This window comes from Sphaerodactylus townsendi, linkage group LG08 (assembly GCF_021028975.2).
Source record: "Sphaerodactylus townsendi isolate TG3544 linkage group LG08, MPM_Stown_v2.3, whole genome shotgun sequence".
Taxonomy (NCBI): domain Eukaryota; kingdom Metazoa; phylum Chordata; class Lepidosauria; order Squamata; family Sphaerodactylidae; genus Sphaerodactylus; species Sphaerodactylus townsendi.
The window spans coordinates 39517787-39544946 of NC_059432.1; the positions used below are offsets into that span (position 1 = coordinate 39517787).

At 43.2% G+C, this 27160-nt stretch overlaps 1 protein-coding gene across 1 annotated transcript in view; it reads left to right on the plus strand.

Annotated features, from left to right (window-relative positions):
* Window positions 1-11126: 11126 nt before the first annotated feature.
* The window catches only part of STK32C (serine/threonine kinase 32C), a 236383-nt gene continuing 220349 nt past the window's right edge, over window positions 11127-27160 (plus strand). Inside the window, exon 1 of the mRNA XM_048505245.1 lies at window positions 11127-11414. Coding sequence (XP_048361202.1) covers window positions 11324-11414 — 91 coding nt within the window. The 5' untranslated portion in view covers window positions 11127-11323. The remainder of the gene's footprint in view (window positions 11415-27160) is intronic.

A 27160-nucleotide genomic window follows, 5' to 3' on the forward strand; every position in this document is an offset into this window, starting at 1 on the left:
AGCCAAAGTGATGGGGAAGGAGTTTAGCTATCTTAGATCAAAATCCTCCCCTCCCCAAAAAGCTGCTTTAAGCCTTAATAACACTCCTTTGTTGTGTTATGCTAAACCAGTGGCTTCCAGGGCCAAGAAAAGAGCCTGCCAGTCTTCCCAACAGTTTGCATCATTCCGATAGCGGGGTGCGCACCCTGCACTTTTGTAATACCCTGAGATACAAAATGCAACAGCTTTAGACAAATGTTCATGTTTCGCTGTGACCTTACTAGTTTCTTATTAGATGTGCTAATATATAAATATAAAGAAACAGAAGGAGCAAAGCTGTTACTATTATCGTATTTTAAAATAGTGTTGGCACTATTTCTAGAATCGCTGATGACAGGAAAGTTGAAGTATGATACTGTTAGCCAGAGGAATGACATGCTTCTTTAAAGATGAAAGTGTGAGCTTTTCCAAAAGCCACTTTTCACTTTAACTTAGTATGGAAAGATATGGTGATGCCTTTGGAAATCACACCGATGGGTTGCATGTGTGCTGCCTGGGCGGGGTGGGCGTGCTTCCATGGCAGCACTGTCACTGAGGAGGCTCAGAGGCCAGGGGTTGTGACAGCTGGCGCAGGGCCTGAGGCAGAGAGCCGCCCCCATAGCAGTCCAAGCTGGTAAGCAGTAAACAGAGTTCAAACACGGACGGGGCAGGCCCATGGGAGAGTCCAGGAAGTTGGGTCAAATAAGTCAGATAGTCACTCAATGAGAAACATAGGCACTGAAGGGGAGTAGCTGAAGTTAAGGTCATACCAAGTCAGTCCAAGATCAATGCAAAGTTTGGGAACAGAGCTGTGAAGAGCAGGCAGTGTCAGGAAACAGCACATTGCATCTACGACTTCGCCCTTTACAGCTCCTCATTAAATCCATCTGGACTGCCTGCGTGAGAGGGCTCCTGTGAAGACTGGCATGCTCTGTTGCACAGCGCCAGCCTTGCAAATGGGCTGACCACCTTCTCTCCTGCAGAGCAAGCCTAAGTTTCTGTCTACAGCGCTGTTCTGCGTCTGGAGAGTTAGATGAACTGTCAGTACTTCTTATAAGCTCTGAGCCAGGTGTCTGTGATTGTAAATCTTCCAGCTCTGTTGACACAGCTGGCATGTCTCTCTGAGGCTCACGTACATCTTCATCTGATGAGCTCTCAGTCACAGTGGAGAGTGACATGACAGCATGAAAACGTATTATCAGGCAGTAACACACATCTTGTTTTGGAGAGAAGCTGAACATCCGCAGAATTCTTCTAAATGCTTGTGATTACATTTTTCTAAGTATTGTTCCCAATTGCTTTTCCTGGAATGTAATTGTATAATACATGTACGGTAAGTCTGTTTAGTGTGGGATCTTGCCTTATAGAATAATGTTCCTGTAGTCCTTCCGCACAGCAGAAATAAAACATCTGGCAGACATTTTAAAAAGATCCGTTTTGGCAGGTTGTGTTCCCACAGTGCAGAGAATGCAAGCATTGCCAGCCAAAATGATTCTTTTTTCCCCACCTGCTGGCCAATGGAGCTCTGGTCAATTTCAGAGTTGTGCCTGCCATTTTGTGTACTGCTGTAGAGATTCTCCTGCCTCCACCATTTGGTGAAGGTTACCACAGAGGTTTCCTCTGCTTCATCTGTGTGCAATTTCCATGTAAAAGGTACATGATTAATATTTGTTTTGCCTAGTGATCCTGCACGTGTGTAATTTTTCCTTTTTTTGGTTTGAGGGATATGTCTGTGAAACTACACTGATATGTGCATATTGCAGCTTCTCTAATCATGGCATCATAGCTTCGCAGACATACTCCTCAAAACAAAAAAAGGAAAAACAACACATGCACAGGATAGCTATACAAAACAAACTTTATTCTTGTGCTTTTTACATGGAACATTCGTGTGAATGAGCTACAAGCAGAGGAAATCTCTGTGGAAGCCTTTACAGAGAATCTGCTGCAGCATACAAAGGGCAGGCATGAATGGTAAAAATAAAAGTAAGGGGGTTGGGCAGGAGAAATAAAGTGTTTCCTGCCTGCTTTCATTTGCTCAGCAGGCAGGAAACATCTTCAATCTGGGGTGGAGGGAAAAGATCACAATTTTTGAAAAACACAGATTGAGAGAAATAAAATGTTCAGAAGACAATTTGGGGGAGAGAGCTGTGCAGACTTCTTCCCCAAAACAGTTTTTAAAACATCCTGAAGACATTTTATTTCTGCTGTGCGGAAATCACCAGTGATAGCACAGTGTGTATGTATGTAAAGGAAGATCATTCTGTCACTGAGACAGATTCCGCATGGCCAAAATCAGTGGTGTGAAAACGGTGTGAAAATAGTATAAAATGGTATAAAAGGGTTTACACTGTTTTCATACCATTTTCACACTGCTGTTTTTGGCCCATGCGGAACCCGCCTGAGATTCACACAGGCTCATTCTGCACATGCAGAATAATGCACTTTCAAACTGCTTTCAGTGCTCTTTGAAGCTGTGCGGAATAGCAAAATCCACTTGCAAACAGTTGTGAAAGTGGTTTGAAAACGGATTATTTTGCGTGTGCGGAAGGGGCCATAGTATAATGGGATCATACCAGAGGTACTGGGTTGTTGCCTTCCCTGGTTTTGTCATGTAGTAAAGTAGGTTTGGATACCAATCCGGCTTTGTTGATGTATCCCTTCATTATATTGGTAGGGTACTGAAATCTAAAAAATGCTTTTTATAAATCCTCAAGGTGAGAGTCTCTGTCTGAGGGTTTGAACGAATTTAATTGTAATGTAGTGCTTGACTGTAGACTATGGATTTTTTTATATGTTCCAGGTTGCAGCTGGAAGTGGTGTCCAGGACATGTTTCTGTTGCATTGACTGGTCCATACTAAAGTTGATGTTGGGATGAAAACTGTTGAAATCCTGACAGAAGTTCTCAACTGCTTCTTTCCCATGCATCCTGATGACAAAAATGTTATCAATAATTCTTAAATCCAGGATCAGTATTAATGGCAGGAACTGAGGAAGCACTGGTGAGCCATAAAGATGTTAGCATGTTATGGTGCCATGTGGATGCTTTGTTTTTTTCCCCATGTGAGTTAATTAAGCCATTCACTTGTACAGCAGCCATTGAGGACTTAGCCAGCCTTTCTGCATATCTCTTCTATATATCCCCACTCTATATTTAGTTTTATGATGTGCTGCTGCAAGCATGTAATAGAGCATTTAGTATCGAAATACAGGTAACAAAAGTGATCACTTAATGCCTATCTATTTAGTACAAGTGTTTATGCATAAATGAATGCTAAATAATGTATGAGATTTTGAAGCTCCTCAAAGACTCTGTTGCTTTTGCTGCAGTGGACTATTATGGTTATCCTTGTGTTTGGTGTTATGTATGTATGGAGAGTATGCATAACATGGTTATAAAATCATGTTCTGGGAAGACTAGTTCAAATTTACCATGTAATTTTAAGGGTCTGTTTGGTAGTGATGTTCAAGATGGCATCTGCATCTTTCATAAGCAGCAGGGCATATATATATAGTCTTCTACTACAGAAAACAGTGTATTCATTGAAAAGATCAGAAGCACAGTTCTTTTTGTATAGCCCATGTTGTTGCATTGAGAAAATATCTGTTTGTTGCAAGCCAGAATATCAACGTTATGCTACCTGCAGGATTTTTTTTAAATCTTCACAATAAAAGTGCTTTGCAACATTCTCTTTCTTTGCAGGGTTGAAAACAGGAGCATTTATTTTACGAAGGCAATTTTCATTAGCTGTTAAATGGATAAGAGCAAAATGAGGTGCACAAGTAAACAGGCCTAACTAAAGTAAAAGCTGTTCAGAACCTTCAAAAAAAAAAAAAAGCATAAATTGCAAAATTACCAGCACAGCTTTAAATGCATGCACACAGGGTCAGCCTCTTTATGAAACCAATCAAAGCAGCAATTTGAAGCTTAGGACACCACTTAGAGAAGTTTTTCCCTGTGGGAAAGAAAAGCTAATAAGGATTTTTTTTTTGGCCTTTCATAGTCTGTTTGATATTGTCACCTCCTACTTCTTCACTTTTCTCCTCTTCCCCTTTCATCACTGTTTCTAATAATAAACTGCCCCCAACCCCATTGTGACTGACAAAAGAAGCAAAACCAGGCCAAACTCTGACAAGATACAGTTCTGGGGACTTGTCAGGCATGCAGGAAAAAAACACACATTGTAAATTAACCAAAAGGAAAAATCCAGAAACAGCCTGGTGAAGACCAATAATGGGATGCTGGGTTAAGGAATAGAACGTTAAGAACAGCTGAATGGAAACGGAAGGGTTAATGGAAAAGGTTGTGTGCGCGCGCATGTCTGTGTGCAATTAGCCTGCTGAATGCCTTGAGAGAAAAAAATCAGGGAGGGGATACATGGGAATGAGGATTCCAAGTAGTTCTCTCCTCTAGCAATTTTTCAAGGTTTAAAAGCTTGTGCCCATAATACTATAATACATTTTGTGACTTCCTAAGTAAAACATAGTCTATTTCTGCTGTATATAATTTCCTCCAAGTGTCTACTAATGAAGAATTTAGCTGTGTGCATTCTCTTTAATTTTGCCCAATTTGCTGCAAATCACACCATAAAAACATCTTGCTAATATAATTTCAACTACCATTCAAGTATCAAATTGCTCTATTAAAGTTTAAAAGAATCCCTTTTATCTTTGATTTGGTGCATATATAGCCTAGAATCTAACTTTTGGCCTAAGATTGCCTTTATTAATCTTTTAACTTTTCCACTGTTTTCTTCTCTGATGGTTTCATAATCACCTCCCCCCCTACATTTTGTATTTTCTTTAGCATTCTATATCCTGTCTGAGGATAAAAAAGAAGAAGAGTTTGGATTCTCACTGCCATAAGGAGACTCAAAGTGACTTACAAACTCTTTCCCTTCCTCTCCTTACAACCAACACCTTGTGAGGTAGGTGGGGCTGAGAGAGTTCTGATGAACTGTGACTAGCCCACGATCACCCAGCAGGAATATAGGAGTGCGGAAACACATCTGGTTCACCAGATAAGCCTTTGCCACTCAAGTGGAGGAATGGGGAATCAAACCCGGTTCTCTAGATTAGAATCCACCTGCTCTTAACCGCTACACCATGTCAAACTTTCCCCTCTTTTGTTCTAATATAGTCTTCTTTAAGGAAATACTGTAACTAAGTCCAATTACCTACTGAGATCTTCTACAAGTAAATTTACAATACAAATCCTAAACAGAGTCATTGGCTTTAGACCTTTGTAATTCTTCTTAAGATGCTAATGTTAGGTGCTATGCAGGTTAGGTACTGTTAGGTGCTATGCAGCCCGATCTTGCATGTTTACTTTAAATTAAACCCCACTGCAGACAGTGAAATTGACTACCAAGTAAGGGCCATCTTTAATATATTGACTGGTCGTGGCCAATCATGCATCCCTGGGGCCAGGGACTATCAGGAGGTTTTTATAGGAGCATTCTCCATGGGCAGTATGGGGTAATGTGGTTCTGTAGATACAATCGGTGGTGGGATTCAGCAGGTTCATACCACTTCAGGAGAACTGGTTGTTAAAACGGTGCTTGTAAACAACCAGTTGTTAAATTATTTTAATCCCACCACCGGAACCAGTTGTTAAATTATTTTAATCCCACCTCTGAATACGATAGTAGATACGATGGTCCCAGACTGCTCAGGCCTCTAAAAGGTTAAAACCAAAATATTTAACTTGATTTGGAATTCTCCTGGCAACTGGTGCAGCTGCCGAAGCACAAGTGTAATATGTTCTGTCACTGAAGCACTGGTGAGGAGTCTAGATGCTATCAGGGGCGAACCTAGGCAAACTGGAGCCCGGGGACAAAACCTGTGTTTGGCGCCCCCCCCCCAGCGAATGGGCGGCCACCCTCCCTCACCATGAACAAACAATTATTTTTTGCACCAGCTCACAAAACACCTCCCACTCCCAGCAAAACATACATGGCTCTCTCCCCACCAACTCTTTTCCTAATTTCCTAATCACAACAACCCTATGAGGTAGGTTGTTAGCCTGAGAAACAACTCCAAGCCAGTGCAAGTGGGTATTAAGCATGTAAATCTCTCACAAACCACCCCCAGCAAAACATTTACCAAACAAATGTCAGCATCATCTCTCACAAAACACCTCCAGTGGAATCCACCTCCAAACAGCATCACTTTCAATGGTGTTTAAACTAGGGTGCCCAGATTCTTCTTTTAAATCCACCTTAAAGGGAGAATCTGGGGTCCCCAGTTAAGACAGGGAATTGAAAGTGATGCTGTTTTGGGGTGGATTCTCCCCCACCCTGAAACAACATCACTTTTGAGGGTTGGAGATTTAGATGAAAACAAATACCAGATTCAGCTGGAATCTGGGCACATTTAAACATTTTGGACAAAAAAAGTATCCAACCATGTCCTGCCCAACATGGAACAAATGTGAATGCAAGGTACTGGGCTTGGGGGGGGGGGTATTTTTTATGTTTTTCGGCCTGCAGGGTGGGCATTTTTTAAAATTAACAGCACCATGATTTCCCAGGGCATCATCCAGAGATCGTTCCTGATGATAATATTCAAGTTTGCGGGATGTTTGGTTCAGGGGGAAGCAAAGTTATGGACGCCCAAATGGAATGCCCCCATCCCCATTGTTTTCAATGGGAGCTAACAGGAGATGTGGGCTACCCATTTGAGGAACCATAACTTTGGTCCTGCTGAACCTAACTTCACCAAACCTGGGTGGTATCATAAGAATAGTTACCAGATGATAATTCTGAAATTTTGGTGTCACTAGCTTTAAAAAAATACACCCTTGGCTAAGGGCACCCCAAATCTAAAGTTGCCCAAGATTCTTTTGTTTTGCAGTGATTCTTGCTCCATTGTAGTTTTCAATGGGGAATTTCTGAGGCAGGCTGCACATTTTTGAAGATAGAGGCACCAGACTTTCAAGGTGGCTCCAGGAAGCCCCTCCTGGTAATAGCATCCAGGCAAAGAGACCTTTGCTTCCTGTGGGTTCAATTTTATGGGCCCCCAAAAGGCTTTATTTTGTTTCCATGCTCCTGCCCATGAAGCCTCAGGGCTGAGTTCTCTCAGAACTCTGTCAACTGCCCCCCCCCACTCCAGAAGCAAAGCCTCACACCTGGGCTTGGGTGCTATTACCCAAGGCCTCTTGGAGCCACCTTGAAAGTCTGGTGCCTCTATCTTAAAAAATGTGTGGTCAGTGCTTACACACTCAGAAATTCCCCAGAATCTGCCAGGCTCTTTCAGGGGCAGGAAGTTCTATGGTGGGAAACATTATTTTTCCCACCATAGACTTCAATGGGGCTTGCTGTTATTCTCAGCTACAGCTGTGGTAGAGGTTTCAACAGGAGGCAATGTGGTAGTGGTCTTGCTCTTGGGTGGGGGCACTTAAAGCTTGCCTGGGATGGCTGCACGCTCTGGTCATCAGGTTCACCTTCATCCTCTTGCCCACAGCATTTTAGCAAATTTGGTCGGTTCCTTTCAGGAGACTCACACCAGCAGCCCTGCAGGAAATGCCCCCACCCAGAGCAAGACCCCTGCCACAGTGCCTCCCATTGAAACCTCTGAGCCATCTGGGCATAACAGAAAGCCCCATTGAAGTCTATGGTGGTAAAAGTAATTTTTCCCACCACAGAACTTGCTGAAGAGCCTGGCAGATTCTGGGGAATTTCTGAGTGTGTAAGCACTGGCTGCACATTTTTGAAGATAGAGGCACCAGCTCCAAGAGGTCTTGGGTAATAGCATCCAAGCTTGGTGAGCTTTGCTTCTGGAGTGGGGGGGGGGGAACGAGTTGAGAGAGTTCTGAGAGAACTCAGCCCACAGGCTTTCATGTGAAGGAGCAGGGAAACAAAATAAGCCTTTTTGGGCCCTATAAAATTGGACCCTCAGAAGCAAAGGTCTCTATGCCTGGATGCTATTACCAGGAGGGCCTCCTGAGCCACCTTGAAAGTCTGGTGCCTCTATCTTCAAAAATGTGCAGCCTGCCTACACACTCAGAAATTCCCCATTGGCTACAATGGAGCAAAGTCACTGCAAAACAAAGAATCTTGGGCAACTTTCTTGGCCTGTAAGGGGTGTATTTTTAAAGCTAGTGACACCAAAATTTCAGGGTATCATCTGGTAACTATTCTTATGATGTTGGCTCAGGTTTGGTGAGGTTAGGTTCAGGGGGACCAAAGCAGGAGCCCTCAAATGGGTAGCCCCCATCTCCTGTTAGCTCCCATTGAAAACAATGGGGATGGGGGCACCCTCTTTGGGGGTCCATAACTTTGCTTCCCCTGAACCAAACGTCACCAAACCTGGGTGGTATCATCAGGACAGTCTCTGGATGGTACCCTGAAAATGTGGTGTTGCTAGCCTTAAAAATGCGCCCCCTACAGGCCAAAGCGTAAAAAACACTAAAAAAATTAAAAATCACACAAACGACCCTGAAATGGTGGCGCCCCCCCCCACGTGACCAAATGGGGGGCGCCCGGGGACATAGGGTACCCCCTGTCCCTAGGCAGGAATGCCACTGGATGCTATACCAATGTTAGTCTCCAAGTCAGTCTCAAGGAGAGGCCCGCATCGAGTGGAGAGTTACAGTAGTCTAGACTGGAAGTGACTGTCACATGGATCACTGTTGCTAAATCAGGGCTAGCTAAGTAGGGGGCCAGCTGCCTAGCCTGACGAAGGTGGTAAAATATGATCCTCGCCGTGTTGGTTACCTCTACAAAGTGGGAGCAACAACAGAGAATGCTAGGGTATGGACAGGTGCCCATCATACCCAAATTGGGGGAAATACCTTCAGCAAACTTTGCTCAGATGAACCTAGGTGTCAACGGGTCATATCAGGAGCTGGGTCATAGGCCATGAGGGGTTAACCAGTAGCCAATTGCAGAATGGGCGTAATATGCAAACAGTACTAATTGAAGTTTCTGGGCTGTCTTCCAGGGCAGATCCCTGCAGAGTGCATTACAGTAGTCTAACTACTATACTACTACTATCCCACTACCTTTGATTTCTTTTAGATGTTGGATGCAGGGGTTTTAATGTTGAAAGTTCTGGGCCCTTTTTGGGTAGAAAGGCAGCTTAGCAATGTTTTAAATAAAATGGTGGTGGAAGTGCCATCCATCATAGATTACTTATGGGGGTTTCAAGGCAAGAGATGTTGGGAGGTGGTTTGTCATTGCCTGCCTCTGCGTGGGTGAAAGAGTTCTGAAAGGTCAACCAGCAGGTGACCTTCATGTGAAGAAGTGGGAAATCAAACCTGGTTCTACAGGTTGTTGTGGGTTTTCTGGGCTGTTGTGGGTTTTCCAGGCTGCTTCTACAGATCAGGATCCACTGCTCTTAACTACTACACTATTCTGAGTCTCTTGAAGTAAAATAAAAATTCTCGTACAATTATTTGGGAGTAAACCTCACTGAGCTCACTGTACACAAACTCTTTGTGGGAACCAAGCCATATAAAATGTTCATTTTCCAATCTGTCAGGTTAATGTCTACGCAGCTCTCAATAATTCCAGTTATTTGAAAGCGTCTCAGCTTGCACAATAAAAAGTGGGATTTAGCTGGGCCTGTGTGCTGCTGTTTGGGAAATTAGGCATCCATTATGCGCGTTTCATTTTTGTGGAGGTATTTACGTATGATTTTTAAAACAGCTAAATATATGCAGCACAATATCTGGATTTACATTAGATTGCAGCTCCCTTTCTCTCAATTAGCTCTTTAAGGCTTTTTCTTTTTCTACGCACAGCATGTAACTGGAACAAACAGTTAAATAAGAGGAAGAAAACTGCTGTGAATTAATTAGCAGTGCTAATCGAAAACAATGTAGACTTGGTAAAAAGTGGGGTTATCTGTTCTAACAAATGGGTTGTTCCCAGTAGACAGTAATTAACAGTGTTGTCCTAAGCAGAGTTATGCCCTTCTAAATCCATTGAAGTTAGTGGGCTTAGAAGGTGTAAATCTGCTCTAGGATGGCACAGATAAATTGCTTGAATTTCAAGATCTGAGTCATCTTCTCACCATTTTCAGCTTGTAAACATGGCAACAGAACATTTTTTTTTTAAACTTTCTCTTACAAGTTTTGTCTGAACAAATCCAGAATCCAACTGTAAGGAAAATTTGGTGATGCTAACTGTGGTTGTGTAGAATGAAAAATTCTAATAAAGTTCAGACTGGAAATCTTATGAAGCATAGAAGTTATGAGTTACTAATTGGTGACAGAGTGGCATTCTGCCTATGCACAAAAGAAACCTGTGATGCCACCTGTGACTTTGAATTGAAAATAGGTCCTGGAGCTAAGGTACATTTTACTATTTACATGAATCATTTTATTTTTAGCTCACACAATCTCAAGAGGTTTTGAGCAGGTGTTAAATGTATTACACACCTCCCCACTTCGCAATGTAAGTGGTACGTATCTGTGTCCTGGAAAACTGGACTTTCAGGATTTTCTTTGTAATACTTCCCTCCCGCTGTCTGTAGCTTTGGGTATATCCTTCTCTGTCAACTACATGTAACATTTCATGCAGCTCAGGCTCACGACAGCTTTTGCCACAACTCTATAAGGAATCCAGAAGACTTCTTCTTCTTTGCTGCATCAGACTAACGCCACAGTAATTTTTTCCCTGCTTCCGAAAGAGCAAAGGAAGAAAATCTGGAGGAAGGCAAGAATTGGGACCAGATAACCATCCCTCGCCCATCTTTCCCCTAAACAAGCGGCATCTCGATGATCTCAGAAGGTTAAAGGTAATCCCCGCGTTTGCACCACTCGGGCGCCACCTAGCCGGCTACCGCGACGCTGCCACTTGCGTTCCCCACCGGCTCCGGAGTGTGGGGCCGTTTCAAAGTGTCCGTGGCGGACGGTCCGGGGAGCGGGACGGAAAGAGGCCGGTGTCCAGCGGCGGGTCGCCTTTGGGCTCGCGCCGCCGAAGCGTTGAGAGGGGCTTGCCGCAAGCCCGCCCGCTTGCGATGCTGGGGCGCTGTGATGCGCGCGCCTGGAGAGGGTGGCGCTGAGGAGGGGCTTGCGCCTCCCGGGGCTGGAGCCGAGGGGGGTGGGAGGCGGCGGGGTGCGCCCCTGAGCCCGGGGCGGGGTGCTGCCGCCTCTGCACTTGGCTCCCGAGCGAGGCGCGGAGACAAAAGCCAGCCAGCGGCTGCTAGGGAAGCGGAGCCGTGCAGCAGCCGCCGCCGCCGCGATACGAGCGCAGTCCTTGCACGGAGCCATCCTGAAGGGGCTGTCGCTTGCCGGCGCCTCCCCGGGACTCTACTCTTCTTTCGGCCGCGGGGCATGCCATCTCGCCTCCTTCGCCAATGTTTCACTGGAGCAAGTGGAAGAAAAGGATGGGCGCCAGCATGTCGTCTTCGTCTTCCAAGAGACCCGTCTTCGACGAGAAAGAGGATGGTGAGTAATTGCGCTCGCCAGCCCGGCTTCCCCAAAAGTGCAGGGCGAGGGGGAGGCGGGCCAGCCCGGCCGCTGCTGGGTTGGAAGCGAGCAAGGAGCAGTTGAGAAAGTCGCGGGAGGGAAAGCGCTGGGAAACTCACAAACTGCTTTGGGGACGTCCCCAGGGCTGAGATGCATCCAGCAGACGGCCGGGAAATGATGGAGGCGCTGGAGGCGCACAGCTGGGAACCAGGCGAATCCTAAGGACCCCACAGAGGAAGTTAGGGTTGACGTTCTGCAAAGTTCAAGAGATCTGGGCTCTCTTTTTCTCTGGCTCCTTTTCTGGAAGTACTGGTCGTGCTTTTATCATCCTATACACTTCCTTAAAAGCAGGGAGCTGTTCCTGTTGGCAGCAGAGGATAGGACTCACGATAATGGGTTTACATTACAGGTGGAAAGGTAGTGGCTAGAAGATAGGATTTCTTTTTTATGGTAAGGGTAGTTCAACTGTGGAATCAGCTGCCAAGAGATGTGGGGAGCTCCCCTCTACTCACAGTCTTTGAGCAGCAGCTGGACCAATACTTGTCAGGGATGCTCTAGCTGATCCAGCATTGAGCCCGGGGGTTGGACTAGATGGCCTGTATGCCCCATTCCAACTTTATGATTCTATAAAATCCATAACTTTACCCCCCCCCCCTCAGATCTTTCTCACCAGACTCTTCTGGAGGTGCAAGTCTTTAAGGGTGAGGATGGTGAGCTGTCCCATTAGAACAGGGAGATCTTGGATCATCTCCTCCGAGAGCCTTAAAGTTTCTTTTAATTTCACTGCAAGTGGATAAAGCCATCAGAGGCTAATGAGATTAGGTGTCAGAGGATGTAAATGGCATCGGATTATAAAGCGGGTTTTGCTCTGGAGCTGTGAAGATTTGGTAATAGGGATTAGCCAATCAACCAGATGCTTCTTCTCCTCTGAAGAATGGGTAAGACCAGCTTCTGCAGCAGCCGGAGTTTGGTCCACTGGTTCAGGAAATAGATTATATCCAATCAGGAGCTTTCCTTCTTGCTTGTGCATGGAGGTTAAGATGACTGGATTGAATAACTGGAGAGGAGACTAACAATGGAATCATATGCACAATAAAAATCAGAGGGCTCTGTGAGGGTTACTTCTGAGTAGACCTGCCAAGGATCAACCTATGCATGGGTTGCAACTCATATCAGGGCTTCTTTACAATCCACATGTGGCACTTGTGTCCCATGTACTGTGAATGCTTGAGATCCGGGGTGTATGAATGATCACCCCATATGATTGTTCTTTGCGTATGCCACCAGCACAGTTATACCCTTCTCCTCAGCCAATTGACTTCAGTGTATTTCGAAGAGCAATACTGTATTTAGGATTCCTCTGTAATGTCTGTCCTTTTCAGTGGTACTCAGTGGCAACAAGAAAGGGTGCTACAAATCTCTGGTACCCTACAGCAGCTATCTCAGTAATGATTTTCACTACAAATGGAAATAGTCAGAGGCAAAGACACCCTTGCTTTGTTTCTGTTGGCCTTGAAAAAGCATTAAAACACTGGTCATCTATCAGTATTGATACAATCCTAAGGACACTTTCTTGGAAGTAAGCCCCACTAAGTAGACCTGAGTAGGATTCTGAGTAGGCTTGCTTGATTTGCACTCTTTGAAAGCCAAAGTGCTAGTGGAAATATTTTCGAAAATAACATTTTAAATTTATGATATCTGAAGTTTGGATCATGCAAGCACTGGAAAACAATTTTTCCCCATTTGCTAAGACAGCTATTTTTACAGAGCCATCCACTGATTTCTCTGAGCAAAGAAATGAATCAGGGTGCCTATTGTATGTTGTCTGAATCATAAATGAGTTGGGGAATAAAAGGATGTACTATATTCATCTTTGTTAAGCATTGTAATTTCAAATTGTATCTACCTTCAAATAAATTTTGAGGGATCAGTATAAGGAAAAATGGCCGATCCAGAATTGAGGAATTTAAGAGTGTGCTGTTCCTTTGTCCCTATTGCGATTTTCTCCAGAGACAGTTCTTCAACATGCTTGCTGTGAATATAAAAGATCCAGAGTTAGAAGGACCAGAGTTAGAAGGACTTGATACATGGGGGAGAATCAGGTCACTTTGCAAGCACATTTAAATAGCTAGCAGAATGTGCATAAAATTTAATTAGTTCATTCTGAACTCCCTGCCATTCTTTTGGAATCAGCTGTCGCTCCCTCGTTCTTTACTTATGATCTCTGACTTCAATTGCAATTGCCACTTTACATATACAAACGGACTGGAACAGTGAGGAGGGCATTTTCTCCTCTTTCTGATTAGACTGCAGCCATGCATTGTGGCACTTAATCTGTGGTTTGAGCATGCTCTTAATCTGTGACACTTAATCTGTGGTTTGAGAATATGCATTTATTTGAACATGGTCTCTTCCAGACCCACTGGAATGGGAAGCCTTTGATCCAGATAGAATCCTGCTGTGTATGGGCGGAGCAACATCTGAACAAGTTGTACAGTGTCATATTGAATAACAGTCTGGATATTTAGTTTTAACAGTATTGTTTGTTTTTAATGTGATAGCCCTTTTGAGAAATATTCTACCTCTCTCTTCTGCAAACTTTTCTGAGACAGTTGTGTTGGTGGGTTGGAGTTGACCAGCAGTGAAAAACTTCCCACGCAGCTCTGTTCATGGGAGCGGAGCAAATATAGGAGCTAGAAACTCACACAAGATTGTGGGTCCTCTTCCACGTAAGCAGAAATCTTTGTTTTTCGCTGTCAGATAAACAGGAGCTTCCATAACACTTGTTTCATTCAGTAGTCACTTACAGTTTTTACATAGTCCTTTCATTAACTAGTTCCAAATAGTTTATATATTCAAAAAATGGGAGCATCAATTAAAGATAATGCAAACAGTCTGGAATAAAAGCAGCATAAAAAGAACAGAAAAGAAGCTTTAAAGTGCCACCCTAATCAGAATTACTTTCTTGGGCTTAGACTTGTGCAACTCTGTTTAGTATGGCATTGTTCATATTGCACTAAAATAGATCACTAACAAACCTATATCTCCAAAGCATTTGTTGAAAAATGAAGGTCTCATAATCTTTTCAGAACCCTGATAGAGGGGAAGAGTGCCTAACCTCTGCAGGCGGGCGGCTGTGTAGTTTTGGAACTGTGTCCATAAAGGTCCTGCTTTCAGATCTGTTTGTCCTGACTTGACTCGAAGCAGGAAATGCTTGTTGGCCGGGTCTCGTAGCAAGAGCACGCATTGAGAGTCCTCTGTTGCATACATCATTACCATAGTTTATGAGCGTTTTTAGCCCCATGTGGCCCAGCACATTGCTGTTATTGATTCTTAATGACCTTCAGGATTACTCCCTGTGTTTTTGTTAATGCTGGAAATTAAGAGTTGAATCCAGTAGCCTTTTCCCCCATGCAATCTCACCTGAACAAATGAATCTCATGCCGCTGTGTGAATTGCATGCAGGGGCCCAGAAATGTTTCTTTGCTTCTATTGGTCACTTATGAGTTGTGATTTCTGCCTACCCCTTAGCTTTCTAAATAGCCCCGATTAACCTGATGTTGTCAGAGCTTGGCAGCCAAGCAGGGTCAGTCATGGTCAGTACTTGGGGGGGGGGGGACAATCAAGGAAACCTGGGGCTGGCAAACCTACTTCTGTTGGTTTTATTTACTTAAAACTTCTATTCATCTCTTTTCTACTTTGTGAATGCTCAAGTCAGCTCATTTGTTTATTTATTTGCTGTCAAGGCACAGCTGACATATGGAGACTTTGTAGTGGTTTCAAGGCAAGAGACATTCAGAGGTGGTTTGCCAATTCTTGCCTCTGCGTAGCAACTCTGGTATACCTTGGTGGTCTCCCATCCAAATACTGACTAGGGTCAATCCCTTTAATTTCTGAGATCTAATTAGATCAGGCTAGCCTGGGCTATCCAGGTCAGGGCTAAGGTGGCTTACAATATAATAATGATACGATAAAATATATAAAAACCACTATTTAAAATTAGTAATTTAAAACTGCCGGTAGGCAGAAGAAATAATCGAATGCTTTCTTGAATAAAACTCTCCAGCTGCCTCCTAAAGATTGGGTGTCTCATTAGTTGCGTTGAAAAGTCCATGGTGCTGTGGTTGCCATGCGTTGATTGTGACTTGACGTCGCACAGTTATTATATTGTTATGACTCATCTCTTCCTCTCTCCTGAGTCTTATTTATGCTGGGTACAGAAAAGGTAACAAACAGTAGGAATGTGTCCCACTGCTCAGAGGAGAGCACTTGAGACTCTATGAGGAAAGGATCAGTGTGCTGTTGGGCATCCAGTTTGCGAGAAGCCCGGATCACTTGCCTTGGCAAACTAGTTGGTGGATATATGGATGTCTAGTCAACTTATTTCTAACAGGCAGACAATTACTGGCCATTTATGCACGTACTACTTAATCCATGGCTGTTTGCTTTCCAGTGTTCCCCCCCCCCCTGTTTTTTCTTCACTTAGGCATTCTTTCCCTTTGAAGTGTCGCTACCTGAGCAGATCCACCATTTTGCTGCCTGCTACTTTCTTGTTCTGTCCGTGCAACCTCCATTTGAGGAGGTTTCCAGCCACTTTTGTGTGTATCTTTGGTCTATTGTTACTTAACTAGATCATGTACATTTCATGTCCATTTCAAGGGTCTGTTGCTCCAGGGTTAGACCTTCACAGTTAAAATAAAAAAAGAAGCCCTTTCGATCATTCTGAAATGGTGGCCGAAAGAGTAGGAGAAACTGCTGTTCTGTGAATATGGAAGGGCAGGGAGGAGTGAACTCCCCCCCCCCAACTTAACGCTCAGTGATCTCATTCGCTTTCCCTATGAACAGTAAAGAAAGAAAAAGTCACATTTTAATAAGTTTCAGAAACTGCAGGGATTCTTTGATCTGAGAACACAGTGAGTTCCAAAGAGTGGAAAATGTATGCGTAACCAAGAACCAAACCTGAAGGAATTGTATGCTCAATGCAAAGGAAACCACAAGTGTATAAATGGCTACTGATGCTTTTGAAATTATTAGCTATGTGAGAGTGCCCTTTCAAATGACAGATGAGCAAATTTGAATTGGATAGATGAAAATTCATCTTGTTGATTGTGTCAAATTAATCCTGCGATTGAGTATATTTCAATTTCTCCATGTGTTCTCTGCTTTTCTTGCTATAAGATTGATGTCATCATGGGTAGGAGAGGCTTGTGATTCTAGTGGGAAGTGCCATCAAGTCATAGTTGACTTATGGTGACCTCCATAGGGTTTTCAAGGCAAGAGACATTCAGAGGTGGTTTGCCATTGTCTGCCTGCTTGGGCTAAGAGAGTTCTGAGAGACCTGTAACTGGCCCAAGATCACCCAGCAGGCTGCATGTGGAGGAGAGGGGAATCAAACCTGGTTCTCCAGTTTAGAGTCTGCTGCTCTTAATCACTACAACACCCTGGCTGACTTGTGATTTACCTGGTCATATTTATCTGATGATAAACTAGATGAGAATACTTGGAATTCTGCGTCTCCCCTTTTAAAGGCATCTGTGATAGAGTGAGGAAGTGGCTCGTGTGGAGAAGGCATTTCACTTTCCGCTCACGCTGTTTTTTCTTCCCCAGATTATCCCATAGATCAGTGATGGTGAACCTTTTCGAGACTGAGTGCCCAAATGGCAACCCAAGACCCACTTATTTATCGCAAAGTGCCAACACGGCAATTTGACCTGAATACTGAGGTTTTAGTTTAGAAAAAACAGTTGGCTCCAAGGCGGGCGTTACTCAGGAGTAAGCTTGGTGGTAGTGGTTGCTTTGCTTTGAAGCAACTGTGCAACTCTTCAACAACCCTAGGAGGGTTTACTCAGAAGCAAGCCCCATTGCCAGCAACCGAGCTTACTCCCAGGTAAAGGATCACACTTTAGTTCTTTGCATGAAAATCAGTGGGGTTTAACAGCGCTTAACAGGGTTACCTACACTGCTTCCCCAAAACTAGGTCTTAGGATTAATGCTAATAATCGAGCCCAGCGGCCCAGGCCAGCCTAGATGTGTGGGGTGGGGGCGACTCTGTTTGCGCGTGCCCACAGAGAGGGCTCTGAGTGCCACCTCTGGCACCCGTGCCATAGGTTCGCCACCAATGCCATAGATTATTCATCCCATAAGAAAAAAGTATGTGTACTCCAATGATGCCAGTTTGTTTCCCCCTTTGAGGTAAGTAGTAGGGGAGTTATCTCTCTTTGTGTGAAGTGCCATCAAGTTGCACCTGACTTAGGTGACTCCAGCAAGGGGCTTTCAAGGCAAGTGAGAAGCAAAGGTGGTTTGGCATTGCCTGCCTCCACATCATGACCAGGTATACCTTGGCAGTCTTCCATCCAGATAATGACCAGGGCTGCTCCTGCTTAACTTTTGAGATCTGTTGAAATTGGGTTACCTGGGTTATCTAGGTTAGGGAAAATACAGATTTGGGAAGTTATGTGAGAGCAAAGATTAAGCATTTGCACTTCCCGTACTGTTTCCAAATCCTGCCTCTCCACTTCTATTACTTCTAAGTTAAAAAAAAATGACCAGAACTTTCTCAGCATCTTGTCTAGGCTGTAACTCAGCTCTTTGAAGCCAACCACAGTGTCATTTACAAGGAAAGGATTCCTCTTGAGAATCCATCTCTTTATGAACGTTGCTGATCATGGGGAGGAAGAGTTGACATGGTCTCTTCCTCCAGGAGGGAGAATGTGCATGGTCACTTTTTCTGGGAAGTCACCCTGCAGAAAACCAGGAGATTGCATGAGGGTAAGGGCTAGAATGCTTCCGCCCATTCTCCCTCTCTGCACATTCAGTCAACACATGGGGCTGTGATCTGTGCCAGACTTAGAGTTCATTGGATTCAACCAATGAACTAGAGTTCATTGGATTCAACCTAGGCTGAACAGGTGGTTTATGAACATTGCTGATCATGGGGAGGAAGAGTGGACATGGTCTCTTCCTCCAGGAGGGAGAGACCATGTCAACTCTTCCTCCCCATGATCAGCAACGTTCATAAACCACCTGTTCAGCCTAGGCAAGACCAAAGATTCCACCTATAAAATGGGAACAGAAGAGATGAATAATTCAATAAGAGAAAGATATATAATCTACTGTGAACTTTCATTGAGAAACAGGTTTTTATAGGTAAATATCTGCATCACCTGTGTAAATAAGGTGCTGGTTTTTGCTATGTGTAGCTAAGTGAAGAGCTTTAATTAAAACAATAGCCTTTGGGGACTGGTTAACAAGTTTTTAACAGTGCATTCAAAATAATTAACCCCAAAGAATGGCTGACATAGCCATTTGTGCTGTGTCCTTGGGAGTACACAGAGGAAGGCTCTTAAACGCTAGACAATGTGTTGGCATTGCAGAAATGGGCCTTGTTCTAACATGTGCAGAACTTTCTTAAATTCTCCTCTTAATATCAATTTGCCATCCAATCTGTTTTGAATGCAGAGGGATATTCAAAGCTGTGCAGTTTTGAAATAATGTATTCAAGCATCAATTTTACACACATCTAAAAAACAAGAATGTTAATCACATGCACTTTAAAATGAACTAAGTGTATGCTACCTTTTCAAACAAGGAAGTATTCCCAAGAAGTGTATTATGATGTGTAAAAAAAAGGGGGGGCTACCAAGAAATGTTGTGTTAATTGTATTACTATTTCACAGAAGTATATTTTCAGTATTGTCTGCTTTTAAAGAGGCACCATCGCTTATTAGTATATCCAGAGGCAATTACAGCATTGTTCTGGCTTGCTCCTGTTTACTGGCACAGTATGGTTGCTATGGAGATCCCTTAAGACATTTTGGGGACTTCCTTAAATAAAATGTCAATTAATGCTTTACATTTTGTGGGAGAGAGATCTTATTATGAGACATACACTCCTGAATGACCACATAATGCAATATATGGTTAAAAAAATGATAGCAGAAAAATGATAGGTTTGAGCTAATGCTAATCAGAATTAAAAGGGCAGAGGCTAAAAATAAGTGGAAGGATGGGTTAGTATATATATCAAGTGACTGAAGAATGTACATGCTCTCTTCAGATACGCCTATGAGAGTAGTATGTTGTTCGCTGTGGTGCTTCAAGAGCTGGCTCAAGGAGCAGCAGTGGCGTAGGAGGTTAAGAGCTTGTGTATCTAATCTGGAGGAACCGGGTTTGATTCTCAGCTCCGCCGCCTGAGCTGTGGAGGCTTATCTGGGGAATTCAGATTAGCCTGTACACTCCCACACACGCCAGCTGGGTGACCTTGGGCTAGTCACAGCTTCTCGGAGCTCTCTCAGCCCCACCTACCTCACAGGGTGTTTGTTGTGAGGGGGGAAGGGCAAGGAGATTGTAAGCCCCTTTGAGTCTCCTGCAGGAGAGAAAGGGGGGATATAAATCCAAAACTCTACTCTTCTTCTTCTTCTTCCTTAGTGAAGGTGAATAGAAGCTGAGGAAAAGTCTTGGGTTTGGCTTACCTGATAAAGGGGGAAAAGCCATTAGATGGAATAATTTTATGTAATCCCTATGGAGGGAAGGGAAAGTGACAAGATGCAGCCATAAGAATACTTGGGCAGTAATAACATGGTCTGGCTGTCATTGCAAGTCTGCCTGTGCTTCTTAGGGCCAGTCAAGAAATATGTGGGAGAAATAGCTACAGTGACTAGCTTTCTTCAAAAACAGGAGACCCAAGAACCCTCAGTCATATTGTTACAAGCCCCTTGGGCACACTAATGAGTCCTGCTGCTCCTCAAACCCACATAAGCAAGTAAGGTAGTTCCTGGCACCTGTCAGGCCTCCATCAATCTGGCCTTCCTTCCTTGGAGGAATGGCAGCTGTTCTCCCCTTAATCAGTCACAGTCAGATTGTGAGGAACATTAGACTGAGAATGTCACCTTTCCAGAGTGTGGGACACTTCAGACTTTCTCAACAGTTAGCCATATTATCAAATCAGCTTATGTTAAATAAAAGTTGTTTTATTGATAATTAGATGAGGGTAGAACAAGGAAGTAGAACAAATACATGGAAGTTAAAATATGTTTAGACCCCACAGTTATAGATCATCTGATTTTCACCATACCAGCATCTGGAAAGATGAGGTTTCCTTTTTGTTATACCCCCAACCTTCAACATAAACTCCTTCAAAATGGTGAAAGATTCAGTTTGTTTCCCAGCATTTATTTTCATTTGAATCACAAAAACACACATGCATACCATATAGTGCTGGTATTGTGTGTCCTTCTGTTCCCTTCAGTAACAATCCTCTGTGTTTTATGCCTAATAAAGGTTCTGGAATGGAATGGAATGAACAATTCTCTGTGAAGTAAAATTCCTCACCAGATTGATCTGTATAGCTTTCCCATCTGTCAAACAAACAATACATTTTGTGTACATTGTCTTTCTGACTATGGTACAATTAAATATGTATATCCTACTGTGGGAAGGTGGCATGAGATAGCTTGACCTTGTTAGATCTCTAAAGCTAAGCAGGGTCAGTACTTGAATGGAAGACCACCAAGGTCGATTCCCAACTGGTGGAATCAACCTAGGATTGAATTCGGACAATTAAATTACAGTACCTAGTTGATTCCAGAGTCACTTCCCAGGGCAGCTGAGGTCTCATGTTGGAACCATGCTCAGAGGCGGGATCACCTCAGCGCTTCTTCTACTCCTCGTTCCTGATTGGCTGTTGCTTTAGGGCAGGAACATAAATGTGCGTTCCTTTTTTAAAAAAATGTCACTACGTCATCATAAAGCAATGCTCTACGTAGCTAGAAACAGCGCATAAACATGTGCCTATTAGTTGTATGGTCGTGGCTTCATATGCAAGAAGAAAAAATAAAAAAAGGCGTGTTTCTCCCCACCATCTCCCATTCTGCACATGCCCAAGTCAATTAGCTGTGATGGTCTGATGGCACGAACGGGAGAATCACGGCGGGTTAGGATTCCCCATGACACCAGGTTCATCCTGCGTTTGCCCTAGAACAACAGAAAAAGGTGTGCCTCCCTGGTGGTTTTAAAAATATAATGGGAAGAAGGGGCAGAGCTGGAACAGACATGAGTTCAACACAGGAGCCATGGAGGGTTCCAGGAAAACTGCAGGGGATATCCTAGGTCAGTTCCGCCAGTGGGGAATCGACCCAAGGAAGGCTCCACCGAGGAAGGCAATGGCAAACTACCTCTCCTTATCACTTGCCATGAAAGTCCCCTTCTGAGGGTGCCATAAGTTGTTGGCAATTTGACAGTAATTACATACATATATCCTTCTTTTTCTCTTAAGGGTTCAGGTCAGCCTGTAAGACCTGCCCCGAAAGAAAGAAAGAAAGAAAGAAAGAAAGAAAGAAAGAAAGAAAGAAAGAAAGAAAGAAAAGATTCTACAAAGTAGATGAGGTTAAAAAGGTAACAGAGAAAGTTAAGTTGATTTCAGTTCTCAACATCTTAACTAATCCAATGCTGATTCTCACCAGCTAGAATTTAACAGCTAGAATATTTGTGGGCAGCAAGAATGCACTGGGGAATGATGTTTCATGAAGCCCTGTAGAACATGTGTGCACCTGAAACCTCACAGGGCAGGTCTTGGTGGTGTGCGGTAGTGCCAAACCAGGAACTCTAGAAGTTGTAGGACCAGCTTACCTTTACAGATTGGGCCACAATTGGGCCACTGCTAGAAGCAGTGGAACCTGTGAAAATCCCCCAACCCCACCCCCCCAGCAATAATGGATGTTCTTGAGATTTTGCTTCTGTAGGAGACTGCCTAGTCTACAAGGGTTGAGCCTGCAACTTGTGTTCCTTGCTTGACAATAACTGGATTCTCCTGAGTGCAGAATTCAAACTGGAAGCAGACCTTGAGGACTGGATATTTCTCAGGTCTGGTTACTGACACAGCTGTTTGTACAGGTGGTAGGCCAGCACAGGAGGAAGTTTGGCACACATCTGGATTGCGGGGGTTGAAAGTGCTGAAGCAGCGTTTCTGATTTCCCCCTAAATTAGAGCTACTGAGTATGCTCTTGGATTTATTTTGTATTGTGTCTTTGTGTGAAGCCTAAATGCAGTTAAACTTAGTCAGAACTGATGATAACGAAGGGGTGAGGCACCTGCTCCCTGACTAATCCACATCTTAGTGCAGTTTTTGATTATAGCCTGCACTTTTTATTTTTCATGCTGTAACTTTTGAATGGCTCCAGTTAGCTCAAAAGATGTTCCGTATGTTTTATATTTTTTATCAGGGTCCTAAAGGCTGAATTCCACTCCAGTATGGTTTTGGTCTCTTTTGAAAGGAATAGATATTGTATCTGCTCAGAAATTCATCCTTACATGAGCTATATCTGCCGTTTTTCAAAAAGTGTTACAGCGACTGGTTAACACAAAAGATGTTCTGTAGGTTTTGTAATTTTTTTTTCCAGGATCTCAAAGAATGACTTCAACTCTCGTGTGATTTTGGCCTCTTCTGAAACGAGTAGATAATATCCCTGCTCAGAAATTCATCCTTGGTTGTGCTATATTTGCAGTTTTCTTTAAAGTATTACAGCGGCTGGTCTACTGAAATCCTGCTACACATTTTTTAGAAAGCCGTTCCAGTTCTCATAGTTTATTGAGTTTAGGAGCACTAGAAGCCTTTTGATATCCAAGGACATGCCATTCTGTGCTTCCAGTAGGAATTGGACTATTCTAATCTTTTGGCTCCTAATCTTTTTCATTTGTTAGCAAATCATTTAGGGAGTACTCAAATCTCCCATCTCATTGTATAGCAGTTGCAATTGAAAACTTAATTTTTAGGTGTATTGAGTCCTCTTCCTCTATGTGGTGTAGTGGTTAAGAGTGGCGAATTCTTATCTGGAGAACTGGGTTTGATTCACCACTCCTCCACATGAAGCCTGCTGGGTAGCCTTTAACCAGTCACTGTTCTTTTAGAGCTCTCTCAGCCCCACCTTCCTCACAAGATGCCATTGTGGGGAGAGGAAGGGAATGTGATTGTAAGCTGCTTTGAGACTCCTTATGTTAGAGAATGAAAACCTCCTCCTCCTCTCTTTCTCCAATGATAGCAGAGGTGCACAAAGGTAGCCTCCAGATAACCACTCACCCAGTTGCCGTGTAGTGGTTAGACTGTTGTACTGGGCCCACTGGGCCATGTAAACTTGCCAGGTGATCTTGGGCCAGGCACAAACTCTCAGGCTAACCTACCTTACCTCAGAACTAGAACTTGTTATGAGGATAAAGTGGAAGAGAGGGGGACAATGTAAGCTGTTCTGGGTCCCCATTGGTGAGAAAGGTTGGGAATAAATTAAATAAATTTCTGGTGACTGCTTGATCCTGGAGGACAAGGATGCAGTGCAAGACCCTTCCCTTCCCTTCCCCTCCCTTCCCAGAATTCTCAGCATACTGTGGGGGACTCAGAAGTGATTCTTATTCTGTGCTGGGTGGCAGGTAAGTATCTTCCTTTTTTCCAAGTTCTGTGACATGCATAGAGAAGTTGGGGAATGGGGAGATTCAATGTTTCATTTTCCTTTGGGCAGCAGAGACATTCAGAAGCGGCATCAGAAATTCATGCCAGCCCTGACTGTCTCCAAAGCTCAGCGTGAAGTGAAAGACTAATCGCTCCTCTGCCAAATCTTCTGCATGTGAAAGAGAACACGTAGGGAGCAGGCAAATACAATCAATGGTTGGCTACCAACATAAACCAACAGTTGGAACCTTCTGGATGCTGCTTTTCGAGAACATTTGTAATCCAAAGATAGTGCAGCAAGTCTTGTTTTTTTTTTAACATATAAGTAACCACCACATTTCCAGTTCTGAATTTCAGTGTTTTCCAGTATCGTCTCCTGGAACATTAAAGAAAGGCATGATGTGCATTACTTTATGAACGCTGGGGGTACTTTCTTATAACTTACATTTTAAAGATTGCCAAATAATGTCATAAAGAAATTTCTGGTACATTGACAAAATTATTAGATGACCTTTGCTTCAGGGTAGAGAAGTGATCAAAAAAAGTCAAAGATCTATGCATCTCCTATTATTTGTGACCACTACCTTAGGACATTCCAGAGCTAAATCAGGAGCCAAAAATATGCCTGCTTGTACTGTTCCTTGAAAAAGCCCTCTCTGTTGTTATTTTATATTGAAAGGTTGATCTCTTGATCTCTCAATATGTGCACTTTAGAAAAGCAGGAAGGAGCTGGCAGCATGGGGGTGGGAGTGCAAGGGGGAAGGCTCCAGGGCACCTGGCAACTGAGGCTGTACTGGTAACACTGTGCTGGTGGAGGAGAGACTGAACACAGATGTTAGAGATGAGGGAGGGTTCTCCCCCCCACCACAATACATATGAGAGTTTGATCTCTCAATTTCTTGATCAGTGTTCTTAGGGAAGCAGGAAGGAGCCGAGAGCATGAAGGGTGGGTGAGGGGGAAGGTGTGAAAAACAATGTGAGAGAATGAGAAGACTGGCCATGGGTGGAGAGAAAATGTCCTGGGCAAAGCTATGCCCATTGGCGAATCTCCCTGCTTCGGTGGCAAAGCAAAAATAAAAATCATGCTAGAAGTGGTTTTGCTTGCTGCGGACAGAATTAAAAGTGAAAACGGGGATTGAGGAAATATGCCTGTATAAGAATTTTGCTATGATGGACATTTGCCCTGACCATTCATCATTGTGTGTAATTGGCCATAGATAGCTAACAGGTTAAATTCCATGAATTGTGCAAGCACAAACCTGATTAACATGAACTGAATATTGGACAAAACAGTGCAGTGTTTTGATGAGGGCTTTGACTTATATACAAATGAGCTATTCAATAATTTTTTAAAAAGTCGGGCATGTTGAGTTCTGTAGCAGAGGAATATACAACTGTACTAACACCTTTTTCTGAGACAGAATGTAGTGTGTAATAAATGTAATAAATGAAATTAATTTCCACATGTTGTTTGATGTTGTTTTGATGAAGGCAGTCATGTAATAAAAATGTAATAAATGAAATTAATTTCCACATGTTTTTTGGTGTGGTTTTGATGAAGGCAGTCATTTGGATTGACAGAGATTTAGATGTACTGTGCTGCAGTATCAGTTGCTCCAAAAATGGAAGGAAAGGCCCTCATATATATTTTAATTGGGAGAAATAATTTCTCTCATGCCATCTGAACTTGAAATGTGTAAACACCTGGAAGAGTTTTTCCTGTCTTTTTCCTTTGACATATTTAGAACACTCCAGTCTTTAGGAGTCTATCGGTTCCTGCAGGCTTTTGAAATCTGTAAGCAGAATTAGAAACATGGAGTTTGCTGTTTCTCACCAATAGCCTGTGACTACAGTTTAGTGGTTGGTTTGTAGGCTCCTTCAATACTCTTCCTATTCCAATGGAAACCTACATGAAATTTGGAAAAAAGAGTGAGGCGCTTAAAATAATCTCCAGTTGTGAATAAAGACATAGTAGGCTAGAAGATTAGATGCAGAATCCTGGTATGTATTGGAGAAAATGTAGATGCTTTATGGAATAAGACTTGTTAGATACTGCCAGTAAGGCAGATATGTATTTGATACTGCCATTTTATTTACCCAAGGAAAGATCTTAGGGCTGCATTAGGCTTTCTGCCTTCCCCTATCTTATCATTGAAATCTTACTATTCATAGGGTTGAATTTGGCTAAACTTTAGCTATACTGAAAGATCTAAAGATCAGTCGTGATGTGGTGGAAGTGAAACTACCATATTTCCGCAGGTAAAAATAGTCCAGAATGTCTATGAGCATTAAAGAATCATTTTTAAGAGCAGCCTTCATCAAATCATTATTCTCTGCACTGTTGAACATGGTAATTTGATAAAAGACCATTTATATTACCTTGAACGACTATTGGCAAAACTTGCCTTTTTTAAATGGAGACATTCCTTTCCATTGGAAAAAAAATGGCCAAGGGAGCAGAAGGGTTTTTTCAAACTCTGCAGAGAACTCTCCTCGCCCTTAAAATGTCTTGGGAGTCCCTTCCTGGCTAGGGAGAAAGGCACCACTTCATGCTGCACTGCCCCAGTGCACTGCTCCCAGCCTCAGGGTAGCCCAGAAGACTGGGTTCTGGGAGAGTGTTAAGCTTCCTGCCACGTGGAGTGGGTTCTGTGTCTGTTAGTGGGGCTGGTAGTTCTCCTTCAGCAAGAAACCTGTCTCCCTTTGCTCTATGAGCTGTTCAGCAGAAGTTGCCTTTTGGTGCTGAAAAGACTCTTGAGCTTCTAACTCAGGCTGAGGAGAAAGAGTGTGAGGTACAGAAAATTAAATAAGAGTGAGGAGGAAACAGTGAATACAGCACAAGGAAGCAGAAAATTGAAAATTTTGGGGGAAAAATGAATGGAGTCTATGGCTAACATGCTCTCCCTGTCTGTCTCAATCATCTACAAAGTCATGAGGGTGGGGTTTTTTACTTTTTATTTTTATTTTTATATTTGGTGTGGGGATCAGAACTAGGTTAGGCACTAGGACCCAAGCAGAACGTTCTACAACAAAGAAGGTCAGGGATGTGGCAGATGGATGTCCAATTCTACTTTTATCTCTTTGTGAAAAAAGATATAGTAAACATAATCCTGCAAACCTTAGGCATGATCTACATTACAATCCTATGCACACTTACTTGGTTTAAATTAGATATACTTGGTTACCTGTTGATTTGACTTGCTTTGTGATCAAAAAACCTACTGCTTGCCTAGGTGTTTGGATGTGTCTACATTTATTTATAATAATTTATATCCCGCCTCATACCTGTGTC